This window comes from Pomacea canaliculata, linkage group LG10 (genome assembly GCF_003073045.1).
Source record: "Pomacea canaliculata isolate SZHN2017 linkage group LG10, ASM307304v1, whole genome shotgun sequence".
Classification (NCBI taxonomy): Eukaryota; Metazoa; Mollusca; class Gastropoda; order Architaenioglossa; family Ampullariidae; genus Pomacea; species Pomacea canaliculata.
In genome coordinates, this window is record NC_037599.1 from 15,996,577 (window position 1) to 16,015,196 (window position 18,620).

The 18,620-nt window shown below is 41.1% G+C and overlaps 1 protein-coding gene across 7 annotated transcripts in view; it reads left to right on the forward strand.

Annotated features, from left to right (window-relative positions):
* LOC112573563 overlaps nt 1-18,620 on the forward strand; it is a 115,566-nt gene that overhangs the window by 87,195 nt on the left and 9,751 nt on the right. For 4 of the 7 annotated variants that reach the window (XM_025254045.1, XM_025254044.1, XM_025254047.1 and 1 more), the window contains 9 exons: nt 1,797-1,926; nt 2,648-2,782; nt 2,929-3,146; nt 4,156-4,182; nt 7,807-9,845; nt 10,204-10,322; nt 10,773-10,864; nt 13,339-13,696; nt 16,860-17,029. In XM_025254045.1, the coding sequence (XP_025109830.1) occupies nt 1,797-1,926; nt 2,648-2,782; nt 2,929-3,146; nt 4,156-4,182; nt 7,807-9,845; nt 10,204-10,322; nt 10,773-10,864; nt 13,339-13,696; nt 16,860-17,029 (3,288 nt within the window). The remainder of the gene's footprint in view (nt 1-1,796; nt 1,927-2,647; nt 2,783-2,928; nt 3,147-4,155; nt 4,183-7,806; nt 9,846-10,203; nt 10,323-10,772; nt 10,865-13,338; nt 13,697-16,859; nt 17,030-18,620) is intronic. The other 3 variants (XM_025254048.1, XM_025254049.1, XM_025254046.1) reach the window with 3 other exon arrangements.

Consider the following 18,620-nt stretch of genomic DNA (forward strand, 5'->3'; position numbering starts at 1 on the left):
TTTCTTGAGAATGTCTTAAAGAATTTATTTAAAAACCCGAACAAATGTTCACGATCTCTGGAAAATGCACTTTGTCTTGCCTGCCGCTGGTATGGAATGGAATTGTTTTTCTACCTGTACATGCAGCCCTTTGATGCATTTTTGCTCTTGGAGGAAACCGGATGGGAAGGGAGAAGTGGACTAAGGGCGTTTTGCACGTGATGAAAATAGTTACATTATGATTTTTCATCGTTATCATGTGACTGTTGGGAGGTTTGTACCAGGATTCTACTCAGTTCTTATCAGCACATTACCACCTCTCTCATGCAGTCCAGTTTGTTTTGTTCAGTTGACATTTACAGCATCCTTTGCCTGTCCAGCATCAACCCCTTGTCCCCCAGTCACAACTGCAACATGAATGCTGATAGTCATTGCCACTGCATCTCAGTCTGTGTTTTAGCAGCCATGCCATGAAGCTCCCTTGCTTTGTATGTCTGTGTACAGTGGAACATAAGTATGGTTAGCTCCCCTGCTTTGTATGTTTGTGTTGAGTGTTTCTAGAAGTTTCCGCTGTTCTTGCAACACGCGTTAACCCGCATCGCACCAGCTGTATTGTATGTTGTTTAAATGTTGTTCTTGTATCACATGTCAACATGTTGTAAACAAATCTATTATCTGTATCAGAAGTTGAGTTTTAGTCTTGTGGTGACTGAGATATGTAGATATAGTATTATGTAAGCAAGTAGCCAAGAGAACCGGTGAATTATCTCAGTTTACAAAATAAATGGAACACTGAGTACTTACAAATTATGCTCCATCACATAGTAGCTACTAAGTGCATTTCTACAAGCAAACTGTACAATATGCGGATGATTTTATTCCAGACAGTAGGGTTTTCACAGTAATTCCATGCATTATCAACCCCAACTTGATTTTATTTATCATTTTTTTTTTCAAAAAAAAGCATGAGATCTGTTGAATTATACAGCCATGGGCATAACATCTGCACTGCTAATAGAAACTTTTTTTATTGGCAAGTAATTCTAAATATTGTGCATTGTAATTACCATGACAAAGATAATGATTAAAGTTGTGGTGCCTGAAAATACTTAAGGTAGTGACATAAATTTTACAGCATATTTGTGTGATTGAGTCCAATAGTTTAGAAGTCTTTTTCTTTTTGGGGAGTAGGGTGATGGAAGGCTTAGAATCAAACCTAGCAGAGAGGTTCAAATCTCAGTAGGTTTCCTTGTGACCGGTGCTGGTCATTAAGCCAGTCCATTGTCCATTGATTCATGTTTTATCATTACCTTTTAACTTTTTGTCCAAGAAAACGGAATTCTATTTTTAGCACTTGGTTTAGATGGTGATTTAAAAATTGTTTGACACTATGTTTACAAAAGTGATTGTGTGGTTTAAAGATTTGTCGTCGCACTTTAAAATGTTTTTATGATGAGAATGTTGTCGAGTGCTGTGTCCGCCTCGCTTACTGTTAATTTTGAAAGGTTGTAACAACAGAAAGTTGTGTCCATCTGTGGAGTTGGACTTTAACTGGTCAATTGTCACTGTAATATTGTAAACTGCCTTGTGACTAACGGCCTCACCATGCAGCGTCCCGCCATTGCTGCTTGTGACCTCTTGTCGAGTGTGCAACGTGCTTTATATCCTGTCACGTGCGTAACGCTGTCCCTGTGTCTGCTGCTCTTCCTACCACTTGTCCACTCGCTGCCTGCTCTCTTACTCCTTTCACTCGCGAGTGATGCAGGTAGACCGGAAGTGCTGTCACGGAATGTACCAGAGGCTGTGTGATGTTGCAGACGGTGCACGAACTGTCCTCAAAGCTGGAGGTGAAGAAGGAGATCGTGGAGCAGAAGGTTGGTGAAAGCAAGTCGGACGAGATCTCTGCCATGTACAACATGATGCTTGATGTCAAGCGGCGGCAGCAAGGTAGGTCACTGTAGAGTAGCTTCCCTTTGCCTTCAGAACGTAAAGCCACCGAGCTTTGTGCGACTGACATATAGTTCTTATTATTGTGTACTAAAGCCGGTGTAAATGTTCAATATTATCGCTTGACTTCAACATGACTTCCAAAGAACTTCAGCATCAGTAATAGAAACAGTGGAGATACCAGTAGATGCAGCTGTAAAACAATCCGGAGTGAGTGTTGTAGAATAATAGCGAAAGTAGTACCAAGAGTAAAGAGGATACATATTTGGCAAAAGTATAAGACGGAATTGCAAAATTGATAGATAATCAAAAACAGTCAACATTTAAAGTATTTTATATCATCTAGACTAGGGGGACGCTTCGCCAGGTACAGGGATTGGTCCCTAAAATATCATCCGCAAAATATCTGGGGACCGCTTGGCCTGTCGTACCAGGAGACGCGTCTCCATTGGACAAACCCTGCCACGTGATGCTAGGGTACTTTACCTCAGGATGCTTCCGCACTTGAGATACTCTCTCACCCAGCTAGCTCGTGTATGACGGGTGATAGTGATGATATAGTATGAGGATCTTGCCTATCACACACATCACGGTGATCTCATTGTTAAGTTCATCGGGCTGATCTCACTATGACTGTGACCTACATGTCTAACGTACAACTCTGTGACCCCCATGCACGAGCGTGACCTTATGTATGACGTTGTCTTGTGACCTGCTGCAGGCCTGTATGACATGGACCACACGGCGAAGGCCATGGAGCGGCGACCTGACGGACGTGCAAAGCGCAGGGCGAAGTCTGCTCAGACCCGGGGTACGGTGGACAAGAAAGAGAAGTCCAAGACGACCAAGGGAGTTGGTGCGCTGTCTTCCTTCTTCTTTTTCCCCCCTCGCTCCCTCTTCTTCTTCTTCTTCTTTGATGATGATGATGATCATTATTATTATCATTATTATCATTATTAAATATTTATTATTATACTAAAAATCCCACTGACGATGTTTCAGTGCCTCCAGCTCTCGTCCTGCCTCCCCCGGAGGTGTCCATAGACGCAGCACCTCGCACAGGTGGAGAGGGTGGTTCGTCGGGGGAGCCAGAGACCCGCCTCACCTCCTTCGACTTCCTGGCTCTGTGCAGCACCCCAACCTGGCTCGGGCCTGAGAGAAGGAGATCCAGACGCCGCTCGCGCTCCCCCAACCCCATACCTCAGCATAATCAGACAGGGGTACGTTTCCTGCACCCCTGTAGTGTCACATCTTTTACATATAGTAAGACGACAAAGGACGGTTATCTTTCACATCATAAAGACGATCAACTGTCGGTGCTACCCACAAAGCTTAAAATTTATATAGCCTCCCACAATCAGGGAAATATGGTTTTGCTGAAGAATTTTTCTGGAAGCCTTCTGCTAATTTAAACGACAAGAGAGTGTAATCTGAATTGACAGCACACCGTTATTTGAAATGACACAATACTTTAATGTGAAATGACAACCTACTGGGAACTGAAATGACAGCAGAATGTTATTTGAACTGACAAGACTAGAATAAGTCTGAAATTTATGACAATGTCTCCCACTGAACTCCCAACAATGGCTGGAAGGACTGACATGTCCTTTCTTCAGCGAGGAGGGTCTATGACTGCGTGATAGATACAAGATGTTTGTGGTTCTTTGATGAGGTTGAAAGCTTTTTAAGGACCATCTCCATTCAAGAAACTTTTAAGATGTAACTGTACTTTGGGAAGGGGTACACCTACTATTATGAACATTAGTTTGGCTGGGCGACACCTGCTGAAAGATGAATATAACTGGAGCAGGATCAGCAGTAAGCTAGCTGCCAAATAATTACGAATGGGTTGCGATCTGATTTTTATGTTAAGAATGTTTGTAGATGAAGCACTTACATAGTCAAAAGCTGTGTCTTCTGGAGATTCACTGGAGTCATTAGCCAGATGTTTCTGTTTGCTATTGCCTTGCATGCGTTCTCTGTTAATTTTCTCTCCCATCAGTTTTGGTACAGTGATCTTTAAATTAATTTTAAAAAATATAATTTGCCCCACTGAGAAGTAGATTGATTTTGCTTCCTTAGAATGTGGGAGGTAGGCGAATAGTCATAAGGTTTTGACTGCACATTTTTGCTAATGCTGTGTGTTTGTGGTCGAGTTGGTGGCTGTTTCGATTACGGTCGTAACTTGTTTATTTTTTTTTTATTTTGATCATCTAACCCCCACAGATGTCGGTGCGAAGTAAATTAATGAGGGTATGCCAAAGTTCTTCTGTGCTTGATCTTCGTGATTGTCTCAGTTCTTGGTCACTTTATTATTCTGTTTCTCTCATCCTCTGGCGAGGGACCTAGACATTCACTAACACATTAAGGATCACTTCTTTGAATGCCTGTCTTGTCTTACATTTTACTAATGAAGCTATAGAATGTTCTATGGAACACAACATAAGTCTGGAAGATTTAAATAAGAGAGATTTTCCTGAATAAAAGAATACAACACGATACCTTGAAATACTAACGACTTTATCTTTAATTTCTGCCGAAGAATTTTAATACTTTTCACATTTGTATGACACTTATTTATTTACATGATATAGGGCGATATCAAAAGTAAGTCTGCTGAAGAAACTTTTAGAACTTTACACAAAAGCCGCTGTAGGTACTTGTAATGAGAGGGTACCTCAGTAAAATCCTCCTACCGGGTGGATGACGTGTGGCTGGTGTCGGGTCGCTCGCCAGAACTTTCACCTGCCTCCTCTTTCACGAGGAACATCTCTTCGTCCAGTGGCTGTTCTTCTGGTCCTGCTGCTGCTTCGTGTCAATTATTTTCTCTTTCTCCATCTTGTCCTTGCTCTCAATGTTCCGACTGACTGTTGTCTCCTCCAGTTTCTCGAATATTTCTGCTTGCCCATCTGCTGGTGTCTTGGCTCTTTTAAACTGTTTCTCACGGCAACTATGTTCCTGTCTGACTGCTTCGTTTGGTCAATAAATCATTATGTATCTCGTTTCACCCTATTTGAAAATTTACAAAGATTCTTTTTTTTTAATTGTATTTTTCTTCCTGGATTTTACTATTTATTATTTACTAACAACACAGTTTTTTTCATTTTTTGAATAAAATCAATAGTAATATTAATCTATTTATACAACCCATCTACATAGTAGACTCAACATAAAAAATAGCTAACAACTAAAAATATCACGGAAGTGAATATAACAGGATAATCACACACACGCAAACACACACACAATATCCAGTATTCTAGGCATCATCACCTGTAGCTGCTAGGTAAGCTATGCCTGGAGGTAGCTACTCAAGATTGCCATCATGTCAATAAGCAATTAGTGAAGCCTGCTTAGAAACTTCTTTCATGATGAATTGAACAATATAAAGATGGTATTTTCACAGAACAAGTGAGGACCTGAACACTGTCTTGTCTAAATAAAATGTGGAGAATGTTTTGTCCGAGCCCATTCTCACCGGAGGAATTTATTTACTCACGATAGCGATGATGGATGTTGCTGGGACCGGAGGCAACATCTCAAACAGAATACTTTGCAAAGCCCTCGTGTATCGAGACATTAATAAAAACTATTTTACATGATGTCAAGGCACTGACTGTGTTTATGTTTACCGATTGGCTGGCTTATAATTATCGCTTTATTTCAATTATCAGCTGATAATGACTAAGATATGCTTCATTGCATGTTTGATGGTGTATGTTAGCCTGCTTGTTGACATGTTGGTGTGCTAAGTGCATGTTTCTGTCAGCTTCATGTTAACCTGCTTGTTGTCGTGGATCAGTAGACCTTAGAAGTGTCAATGGCATGCTTTATAGATACTGTGTTTGTAACAACAGCCTTTTAGGAATATTTGTAAATGTCATGAAAATAATGCTTATTAATTATAATAATTATATGTTGAATTCACCTTCTTTCAATCAAATATTTGAGCAACGTAAATGATGGTGTCTACCAAGGGATTCAAATGTCAACTTGAATAAGATGGCAATGAGAAGGTTAACTGTCAAACGTAGTCTCAGTATTAGTAAATATATCATGATCTTGATCTTGAAGTGTTTATGTATGAGCTTCAGGAAGTTTCTTATTTGAATTTCTGTTATTTTACGAAACATTTTCTTCCCCTATGTTTTTTGTCTGCCAAATTTTTCTCGTAAATCTTTTTCAGAAGTCAGTTTCCATGTTGACTTTGTTATTATAATAAACTAGAATAACATAAAATGTAACTTTTATATTTTCTGTAATGGCAAATATATGAAATATTTTAAAGGAAGTCAGTTTTAAAGCATCATGTGACAATGGCAATAGCTTAGGAAGTTTTCAGATATTAGTAAGCACTAAGGTCTTCTGACGATATTTCCGTTGTAAGAACTATATTTATTATACATTTATATGTCTCTGTGTTCTTGCTACTTACCGATATAGTTTAAAGCATATATTCGCTGTAGCTTACTTTCCTCATTTACAGTTTTGAAGTAATTGGTCTTACATGTTGCTTTATATCAATTTGTACACAAAATGTTTGTTTTCAAAAGTCTGCATGCTAGTCTTAAACACACTTGATAATTAATATTTAATAGAAGGAGAATTGTGTTTTATTAGAGGCAACGTAGAGTCAGCTCTTTAATTAATGGCATATTTATTTTGCTAGCATTCTTTTTGTGTAGTTATAAATGTATAGTTCAGGCTGAGCAAGGCCATTAAAGGTGTACCAGTGTATATTGTTTCAGATGGCTGAGCTTTGTTTCTAAATTCTAATTCCTCAGATAACAGGGAAAGGCCACACCCCGTTTCACTTAATTAGCATAAAGTTCCAGAAGTCTCATTCTTTAAGCATCTTTGTATGAAATATTGATACTAAAGGCTTGTAGCAAGTAAATGGAATGTTTGTTTGTCTGATACATCGTGAAATGTAAATAGTGAACTGCGCTCAGTCATGTGGACAAACACTGCTGTCACTTTTAGACTTGTTGAAAGTAGTTTTTACCCTGGCATGTTTCTTTGAGAGTTGGTTTCAGGTGAGCACACCCACTTTGTTTGTGAAGCATTAGCGTAGCCTTGGCTTCCAGCAGCACTAAACTTCATTTGCAGTCCCCAAGCCAGTGTTGGACCATTGCACTTCCATTCTTGCAAAGGAAAAGCACATCGAAAGACATCAAGTTTATAGAAAAAAATTATCCCCAGAACATTTTTAAACTGTGCTCTATGCTTTCCCAAACTGGAGCTGTGTGCATCGCTCCTTTAAGGATATTAAGGACCAGATGAAAAACATCTTTTGTTTTCTTCCTATACTACTTTTTTTTTTTAATCCTACACTCCAGAGAAAGTTAAAAATGAAGAAAGAAACACTCTCTTCTCTCTCTTACCCTATTAATTGCTATTCTCTCAGATCTTTCTCCTGGACATGACTGTCAGCTTTATGATCAGACTTATAATGAGAGTATTTTGGAGGAACAACAGTGTGTTTTAAGCAACGGAAAATGGGAGGCGACTGTCTTGAAAAGCCGTCTGTCTCTTAGCTTTAGAAAGTGTTCAAATATAATAATAATAAGAAGAAGAATAAGAATAATAAAGGATACAAGAGGTTGCAAGTACACAAGCTAAAGTAATTTATTGAACAGTTTCATTCTGTTCTAAGCTCTTACTCATTATTAATTACAACAGAACCGTAAGTCAAAGGTCAAATAACTCAGATAATCTTTTCATCTTCGTGCATTCCTTCCGCAGAAGGTAGGTAATGTGGCAAATTATTATGGTAAATAATGCACCTCATAGTTTTCACCCTAATGTCCTCGCACATAAAATAATTAGTACCAATTGAGGTTTGTTTCCCTTCTGATGACCCCCGACCCGTTGCAGGACTACATGGAGCGGCACGGTATCGAGGCATCCCATGCTGTGGCTGGCACGGCGGACCAGCACCAGGGATCCATACACGGACCCCATCATCCCATCCACCACAACAGCCTGCACCACCCCCATCACAATCATCACCACCACCATCACAACCTCCACAGCATCCACAGCAACCACGCCCCGACGTCAGCGGGGATGAACTCCAACTTCCTGTCTCCGGAGAACAACGCTTCCAACCTGTCGGTGCCCGACGCTGATGGCTACAACCCTCGCCTGCAGCGCGGCTCCTCCCTCAAGCTGTCGCGCCGTCGCGCGCGCTCGTGCGGACCCAACCACAAGCCCAAGTCTGGCTATCAAAGAACCGGGTCCGTGGACACTCCCAACGGCTCGGACGCTCCGGATGCTGGTGGCCCCAAGCTGCTGTGCGCCAAGTCCGACATGTTGGCTCCTTCCTCGTCACCAACAGCCATTGCTGCTGCCGCAGCGTCCTTGGCGGCAGCTTTTGGTGGTCACGCGGGGTCAAACATGCTGATGCTGCCGGTGCCTGGGCTGGCCTTCTGCAAGCCGCCGATTCCTGTTACCAGACCCGCCAACCTGACCCTCAAGGAATGCTACACTGATCACGGGGAGACATCCAGAATCTCTTCCGCTCCTGACCCGTTTGGGCCTCCACCGCTGGAGGGTGCACCCCCTCCGTTCGAGTCTGCGGTTGCGGAAGGGAAGCAAGGTCCGGTGACCAGTGTAGAGGTGCACATGGCGGCTTCACCTCTCCCTCCGCCTCCACCCAATGTCCGAAACACTCGTGTCAACGGCATTGCCCACCCGGCTTCATCAGCCGCTGGATCCTCCGGTCTCTTGCAGGTACCTACCATTCAGCTACCCGGCGGCGCTCGGCTGGAGGTACCCACGACTCACCTCGCGATAGACTCTTGGAGCACCGAGTCACTGTTTGGTGATAGTGACGTCACACCATCAGCAGAAGAGCACGTGGCCGTTACGGGGAAGGCAGCTGCCGCCAGTACTTTAAGGCCATCTGACCTGCTGGACTGCAGTCAGCGGCCCGTGTTTCACCAACAAGTGCCCCCTCACCCCCTCTCCTTGCCCATGCCCCTACTGGGGCCAAGGGATGCAACTCTTGCCAACAAGCTAGTCAGCGCCAGAAGAGAAGAGGGGCCATTACCTATGCAATTAAACCACTCGGCCCTAGATCACCTATTCGCCGGACACCACCCATCTCTGAACAACCCACTGTCCGATTCTGAAAGAGCGACGGAAAGAGAGATGAAAGAAGGCCGGAGGGTTGACGAGAAGGAGTGTGTGGGTCTAGAGGAAAGTCTGGCCGCCATGTCCGTGCAGGGCCTAGAGGGCGCTGCCGCCATTTCAGGACATTTCCACGAAGTCGATGTGGATTACCATGAAGCTGAAGTCATCGTCGACGAGGATGACGATGACGGTGCCGTCACAGGGGACTCCGATGTCGACCACGTGACTGACTACTATCCAATCGGCCCCTCACGGCGTGGCGCTGCAGCAGTTCACGAGAGCCCCGCCAGACGGAACGACCTCCCCAGCCCCGACGAGATGGAGGAGGACGCGCTGCTTGCAGCGACAACCCCCACCCCAGCACTCGCGCAGGTTTCGCAGCGCGAGGACGCAGGGTCAGCTGGGTCAGGGTCAGGCTCGCGGGGAAGCGGGAGGTCGCAGAGACGAACGTCCGGGTACGGGGGGACGTCGGGAGGAAAGACGAAAACCCCGACTACTCCACTGCCCTGGATGGTGCTTCGATCTCCACTGGCCCGCATCGAAAGTTTTCACAGTGATGATTTCGAGTATTACAACTCGGAAGATTCGGTAAGGGGAGAGCAATCGTCAGCATCCCCTCTGTCAGCAACCACCCCCACTGTGCCGTGCTTCGCCTACAAGCTGCACCTGCTGCGCAGCAAGCCTCACAAGGTGAAAAAGCGGGAAACGGAAAACGTGGCGGCGAAGACAGCCAAACGCTCGTTGATCATGGACGGAGGGAAAAACGAGACTTTTCGGAGGTGAGTTCAGGGTTCAGCTCTACGTTTGGATGACTATTGAATATATTGTAGTGTCAGAGTTAGAAAGGTCACGTGGGCTGAGGTTCAGACAGCATCTCTGTCAACTTCCCTTCCCGCTTTATTTTTCTGCCTGCCTGTCTGTCTGTATACCTGTCAGTATAGTTGTCTTCGATACTTTCTGTCTTTTGGTTGTTTTCACTAAATCTCTCACTCGCTCAATGTCGTCTTCAGTATCATGATTATTGCTGCAGATCCTGTGAGTTTGAGTGTCTGTGTTGAGGTCGAAGATACTCGACTTTTCTCGCTTTTGTACAAAAGTACCGTTGACAATATTTTCTCTCCGCCTCCGTCTGGTCAGGTTCGATCCTACAGTCACCGATCCGCTTTTGAGTTCTGGAAGCGATGTGGAGCAGACCGACGAGGCGGGCGATAAGACAGCGATGATCAGCAAAGGGAAGGTTCATCCCTTGAGCGCCGGTAGGCAGAGTTGTACAGGGTGTCTATATCCATGTTCACATATCACACATTCACACATTACACATTCACAGTTCAGTCACAGGAAACAGGTGGTCAGGAGATACTCCATCCATCTGTAGCAAAGGTTTTCGTTCTGTTTGAAATTAAAAAAAAATTCCCTGTATACAATAAATTCTTCTGGAAAAAAAGGCATGCTGGAAAATAGTCCCTGAGACAAAATCTGATTATTTCGATTATAAATTGCCAGTGTAACATCAGACAGTTATGTTATGTCGGCTCTGCAGACCTTCAATGTCAACCTACCGACACAAATATCAGCGTGAGTACTTTTCACTAACCCACTTCTTATTAAAAAGTGTTTATTATTTTTCTTTTAGTAAGAATATAACTTTCGGACTAAGACGAGGCAATAATTTCTGCAGAAGCAACTACATTGTCCTTGTGTTGCAGATGACAAAGACTATGACAATGTCATCATCAAAGCGGATACCAAAGCCATCATGTACAACAATGTCATCACTAAGCAGCCCAAACAGTTGCAGGTAGGCAGTGTTCTTATATTCCTCTAAAACACTTCAGTCGTTGTTCAGGTGTGCTTGAGCGCGTGAAAAAGTCTATGTTCGTGATTTCATATCTATGTATATATAAGATATATATATATATGCAACTCCGGTCCCTGACAGTCCTCTGTTCAATTCTCGGCTCCGACAAGCCTTTCCCTAGATATTCTGTGTACAGGGCTGACCATAAAAAATGTTCTCCGAGTACTCAGTGTCCGCCACCCCTGTGTGTGTGTGTGTGCAAACCCGTATTGATGGTACAGGATGCCAGAGATATTGAAGTACAAACAAACAAACGAACAAACAAACGAACGAACAAACAAAGAAACAAACAAACGAACAAACAAACGAACAAACAAACAAACAAACAAACAAACAAACAAACAAACAAACAAACAAACGAACAAACAAACAGTCCACTCCACATCATCTCTGTGTAGTTGCTAACCTCTGACCCCGCGGACGGTCAGCGTCTGACGGCCTGCTGATGTGTCCTGACGCCCTGCTTACAGTAGCTGCTTAGTGTGCGATTTTTCAGCATTTGCTTCTTGCATGAATTTGCATAAGCAAGAGTCTGTATATCTGCAAACATCACTAGTTGTACAGCTCGATATGAAAGGCATATTGTCAGAGCGTTTTGCATGCTTCTCCGTGTCAGATCAACAAAGTTGTTTTTTCTTCCGGCCATCCTATATGTGGCTTTAGATATTTTTGTCGATTATTTTTTATGCAAAGTCCGTGAATAATTATATTAATTAAATATAATTAAATAAATATTTTTATCATTGTTGACATTATTAAACCGCGACTGTTCCTATCTCTAATTAAATTTAAATTGTCACGATTTCTGTAAAACAGTAACAGTAATCTTTCACCCCAATGAAACCTCCTCTGGTCAACGACCTTCAGTATTGTTTTTAAGATAGAAAAGTATTTTTCTACAGCAACCTAGTTCGGCAAAATCTATAATTATCATTTTTACAATGACTTTTGTATGATAAATTATTCTATATTGATAGAGAAATGAATACTGATGACAATGCGCAGTTAAAATTCAAGCTGAAAGTGACAGAAATGTTAGGATAAGTCAGTATCTTCAGCAGGGACATTTTTATGTTTCCTTTTTATCTATGCGTTTCTATTCTTGCCATCATCGCTTCACGGTTCCCCCCGAGCCATTTTGAATCAGGTAACGAGTTGTGCCTCCTCAACCTGCGAAATACTTTATTGCAAAGTCTCTTGTATTCTCTCTCCATAATTACTGTACACTGCCAGGCTTGATTCATTGTTATTATTGTCATTTTTATTTCAACTTATTTTTACTCTTTCCTCTTCTCGGGAAAGTCCCCGAGATGCTAGTCTTTCCATTTGACCGGCCTTGACCTGCGTGCCCTTATATGTCTTGATTGAGAAATTCTTTGATTGGATACTCCCGAGTACTGAATAATTTACTTCTGTTGCTAAGTTGCTCATGGCTCGAAAATATATTTGCAAGAAAAGCTGCCGCATGTATGAGCCATTGTGGTGCATGAGCACGCATTATTTTGACTCGAAACTAATTTTTCATGCTTTATATTTTATATTCATATGCCCCCTCTATGTCTGCATGAAAACAACTGATGAACCGCAATTTATTTAAAGTCTACAACTATGTTGCCATATTTATTAATTTTTAAAAATAAAGTGTTATCCTTATTAAGAAAAAATCAGGCTAATGTCCAATTATGTGCTTTACTGAAATCATCGTCAGTTTATAATTAGTTCTCAATAAATATCTGGAGGCACTAGCCAGATTGTTGGGTACGGCAGTGAGTGCTTTAATTCAGTGTACCCCATATCATTATAATAAAATAAAATTATTTTTGTTGTCAATGTATTACTCACATCAAAATATTTAACACATATGATTTCTCAAACCATTCCTATTGTTTTGTTTGACTTAAGTGTACCCTCTGGATTGATTACCGATTTTTTCAGCATGTGGCTGATTTTAATCTTCTGAAAAAGAATGCTCTGTAAACTTTCATTGTGTCGCCCAGACTTTAAACTTGTAGTATTTCTCACACTGTCATATGGAATGCCTTCTAGGTAAAAAGTTCTTCATTAAGTATCTTCATATAAGAGAAAAGAAATGGTTTTTTTGAATCATTGCATGGTGGTCACTAATACATGCGAATTTGTGCTTCTGTAGGCTTGATCATAATTGTATGTTGCAATTAATGATGTCTTTGTTCATTGATAAGGTTTGCGGCAATTAATGCTGTATTTAACCTCATTTTATAATATCACCTTTAAAAATGTTACCCTGGACTTGAAAACAATAAATATTCTTACAACAAAGCTGATGTCTGTGTGGAAAATTAAAATTTAAAATAAGTTCTTTCAGTAATGTGTGGGAATTTCTAAAAATTGCTTTAGGGTTTCGATATCCACTGACTGCTCGCAATCTGTTTCAGAATTCCGTACCAAAGGCCGGGCGACCCCTTCTCAGTTTAAACGTAGACTCAAAGAAAAAGTCCAGTTCCAAAAGTTCTCCATGGAAACGCAGCTTTGCACAATTTTTGAAGAGAAAGCGGCAAAGTCCACGGTGCAACAACGGCAACAACAACAACAATGACTGCGCCACGTCGCCGATGTTGCCGGCCAACCACAACGGCTGCTCCCCCACCAGTCCGGTCAGCAAGGAGGTCAACAACGTGCAAGCCACTCTGACGTCCATAGGCGTCATCACATCCGGGGACCTGCCAGGGGAGCGAACCGCGGACGTCAACTGCAAAGGGAGAGGACGCTTGCCCACGGAAAACAATGTTGCAGGTGAGGATGCCCGTGGTGTTCCTACCTCAGAGTGCGAACATACAGGTGATGCGATGAGGTCTTGCTGTGTGTTTGTGTGTGTCACATTGTCTCACGTGTCACGAGTGTCACGTGGAGTGTTTTCTCGTAGCCAGGTTTGTGTAGACATCATACAAAGTTCTCTCCTGTTAATATCTTTAACAATTGTGTTTTATTTGAAAGAAGGAGCCATGACCCTGTCAGTTGAGATTTACACTGATCGGAACAAAAGTGGGAACAAATCTATTATCAGGCCCCAGCTAAGCTTCATCATGATAGACACCAATTAAATCAAAAACTACTTTGTTAAAAATTGTTTCATTAATTTTTTTTGTACAAATATATAATTTATAACTATACACATTATATTTTTGGTAAATTTTGAAATGAGTGTTGTGAAGTATTAATATTAGATTATAAAAGAACAGTGTTACCCTTGACTGTAAGTTCTAGGAAGAAATCATCAAACCGAGGGTCTTTTAATAGGAAATATTATGTACCCAACTATTTCTCCTTGTAAATACGATTTTTCTGAAGATCCACAGTTCCCGTCCACGACAGGCCGAGGGATTTGTACTATTAACATCCTCATTAGTCAACATACAAATGATGTCAGGTTCTGAGTATGGTCATTTTAGATGACTTGCATCTTTAACAGGAGGGATCGGGATTTTTCACTCGGATCGTAGGAAAATGTTTTCTTCAGGCTCATGGAAACAGTTATTTTAAACATTATACTCTAGTATGGCTTTCACCTTTTGGGTTTCTGTCTGGAATCACAAGCAGACAGCTGTCGGAGGTGCATTTGGTCATAACAAAACCTTAGCTTAACTTCGAAGTTTTTTTCACGGTATAATCAAATAAAAGGAAAATGGAATTTTGACATGAAGGAAATCAGATAGAATGTGCTTAGTTTTCAGGACATACCCAGCATTTATGTATGGAAAGGAAATAAACACTCAAGCAAGCAAATGAAGAAGAAAATCTGGAAACTCAGAGGTCAGACAAGTGCACACATGAGAAGAGATCTCTTAGAGGTCATAATGCTTTGTATGGTCACTCTCTCTCACACACACATACACACACATACATTTATGTAATTTTGTGCACATGACACTGTAGGAAGTAAGAACACTATGTGCAAAAAAGTATGAAAAGGATTACTCAGTCCATCATGCAGGTGATATTGCAGAAAACTTCAGCAGCACTTAGGGCTCACTAGCTGTTCACTTGCTTTGAAATGGTTTGTAAGTTTGCTGTCCACATGTGTCATATACAATAAATCTTCATGTCAAATCTTGCTATCATCCAAACTGTATGTAACGAGGCATAATTTCATTTTATATGCTCATCAAACAACTGCGGCAGTGTGCACAAAGTAGTGTGGAGTAATGCTGCTTTTGCTGCTTATATTAATGTTGTGACACAGAGTGACCTGAGGTGTCAGACATACAGTGACTATGTTTGCAGTCCACCAAAAGCTCATCCATCCTGTCATCACCCTTGAATTATAAACAACCTTTACAGGATCTTCCACCAGAGACGTGCATGCTTGTGAGATTGGTGTGGCTTTTGCAATTGAATTTCATCTAGAGCAGGTGTAGATGTTTTCTTGTGTTGCTGTTTGAAGAGTGACATCACATCTTGTCCACAATTCCTACAATGGTAAGATCAGTCCGGCTGCCATTTTGTCATTTTGTGTGCGCTGTGTGCGTGCAGTGTTATGTGCCTTTGCATGGCCAAGAGAATTCACCACACAGGTGACAGGTAAACACAGTCACCTAATTATTTGAAAGTTTTCTGTGATTCAAGATCGTTTCACGTGTGTATGACTGCAGACTATCCTTTAAATACAATTAAGAAGAATCTTTTCTGGCAGGATTTAAATGGAAGTGGAAACTAAAGATACACAAAAAAAGGATTTTATTGGGAAAGTGTTTGTGTGTATATATATAATGGAATGTTAGTAATCAATGCTGTTTGAACCAATTTAGTCATGACTTGGCAGTGTATGAGTGTATTACTGTGTGACACTGCACTTAGTAACCATGTGGAGTGTTGTGTAGCCTCATGTCATATTTATCAGCAATACCTTAGCCATCACACTAACTAAAATTGCAGACAGAAGGCCTATATATGTACACTGATTAGAACTCACTTCAAGTAGCTTTAAACAGACAACAGTAGTTATAGTTTAGAGAAAAATCACTGTAGTTAGAATTGTATTGCAAAGTAGCCTCATAGAAAGATGCCTTTTTTATGAATCAATTTTTTGTTTTGTTACATTTATAGTCATGGTTAAACATTAAATTGAGTGAAAAACAGCTGAGTTCAATCATTAGTTCCCATAATTCAATAAAAATAATAAGGATATTATTATTTCTGACTGCATGGCTAACATCAGATGGCTTCGATCTCATGCAGATGAGTTTAGTGTTACCATTTCGTTATCTAAAGTATGAGCTCTTAGTTCAAGTCAGACTAATGGTGTTTCAAGACCTATCCCATAAACCAAGCAATGACATCCGTGCAATTTTGGAAAATTATTTTTTTGATAGCAAACTAGTTTATTGGAAAAGTTTTCCATAATAAAAGGCCTTCAACAAACAGTTTCACCTGAACTGACAATTTTTTCATAGGAAATATTTGGAATAGTCGCTTGTTTGAATGACAATATGAGATAAATGTCAAATATGTCAAATGAACTAATACAAACTAATCTCTATATTGTTTGAAAAGTTAGCTACTGAACAAGTGATGTTTACTGTAGGTGGGGAGGGGGAGCAGTAAAAGGAACAGCCTTGAAGACTTAGTTCGTATAAAACGCTTTTAAATCGTTGGCTTTTTATAACATTAACTGTCAAGCGAAAACTATTCCTCTCTTGCAAAGAAATATTCTTTTATCAGGTGCCTCGGATGGCTTATGATGATGTTGCATTCATTCCAACACCACCCCATGGCTATATTCAAAGCTGCTTCAAACAATTCAGTCAACAGCCACCCAGTCCGTCTCCACAGATTTACCTTGACCCTTTGTACTCACCCTTGACCTTTGACACTCATCCGCAAAACTATCTTTCCTATGATCCCCTGCCTAAGGCATCCTCCCAGGCTAGTACTGATGCACATCTTGGTCCCCCGACAGACTATCCGGCACCGGGGTCCTCGCCTGTCCCTCCTGGGTCCCCCGATATGGGGGTCGGGGGTCGTGTCTTTGACTTCACGCTTCTCACTGCTTCCCCCAAGGGAAAGTCCTGCCTGTTGTCATGGGGAACCTGTGGCGACTGTGGGGTCAACGACCTCTCTTCCGAGGAAGTAAGTTAGCTGCCCGCTCCAGATGACCTTTGCCCTCGTCCCTGGGAGATTTTCGGCCAGATGCTAATATTAAAGAGTTCATTTCCGACAATGTGATGTCGAACATCCCGATTTTATTTTATCACATCTTGGTGTTTGGAATACGTTCATCTCAGAGGAATACCACAAGTCTAAAATGCAACTGCATCATTTTCAATCGAAAACATAAACAAGAAAATCAATTTGTTTACAAAAAACAAGTTTTAAACCAGAACAAATCATTGGTTTATAAATCTTTGAAACGATTGTATTTAAAAGCATAGCAATGGTATTCTTTGAATCACGGGTACAACACATTCTCGGAGATGGACAAAAGGTATCTCTGGTATTACTAGCAATATTACAAAAGTGCAAAGTAGTTATTCTCATCAAATGCATTGCTTTTTTAATTTTCATATTTGACATTCATTTGCTGCTGTGGTTTGTCTGGCTGTAGCACTCGCTTTTGTGACTTTGTTTTGTTTGCTGTCAAAGCCACAGATGCAGCTTTTGAATCCATGTGCATGAACATATACATAGACGAGCACCTTTGGTCGAGTTTTTAATGTTTAGTTTTGCCTGAGCATGCATGCGTCTTGAATGCCTTTAACCTCATGGGTGACACCACAGTGTTTTATTCTCAACTCTTCCATTTTGAATGCTCTTTTCTTTCTTTTGTTTGTCAAAAACTCAACTCTCACCCAACGTAAGCAGTATCTATGGTAACCATTTTACCTCTCTACCTGGCTTTTCTTTCATGCATCTATGGACATGGGCATTTGCATAAATGGACATGACTTCTTTCAAGTGTTCACGCCCGTACACGAGGAGCTTGCACAATATATGTGCACGTGCGCATGTGATGATAAACACGATCACTTTACAAATTAGTGTTCCGCTCACACATTATGCCACATTTTGGTACTTTGCTTGAGTAAACAAAATTCTTAATTTTTTTGTAATTTGTCCACTTTGAAAGCAAATGAATTAACTGTATTTTATATATATTAAGTTTGTATCTACGTGAAATGACTGCTTTAAATTATCAGAAACATCACCAGTAATGATGAATCGTTCAGGTCAAAGGCAGTGATGGTGAGGAGAGTTCTTCATACAATCTGCATCTTGTTAGTCAGGGCAACCGCATTATAATTCATTACAAACATCCCAAAACAGTGATTTAACTCAAACACACTGCAGTTTGTGCCAAGCACGCCAGTCTCCCTGTAATTCACACCAAACACTTAATATTTTAATATCTTCAGGTTTCATGAGATCACCTTATTCATTTTTTTTCTTTGTTTCTGTGTATATTTTCTTGGTAAAAGCCCTCAACATTCCTCTTTACATTTTTTTCGCCTAAAATTTACTTCACAAAACAAAGTAGAACAATCAATGCAATACTTGGGCAGCTTTTCTACAGCATATACTGTTAGATGTTCATACATTTTGTAGAAACGTTGTGTTGGTGGCGAACTGGTGGCGATGTGGTTAACTGTAGTACAAGTAAGAATTGCTGTATCCAGCAAACAAAACAAACTGTTTATATACTCTTTTTATGCGGTAAAGTCAA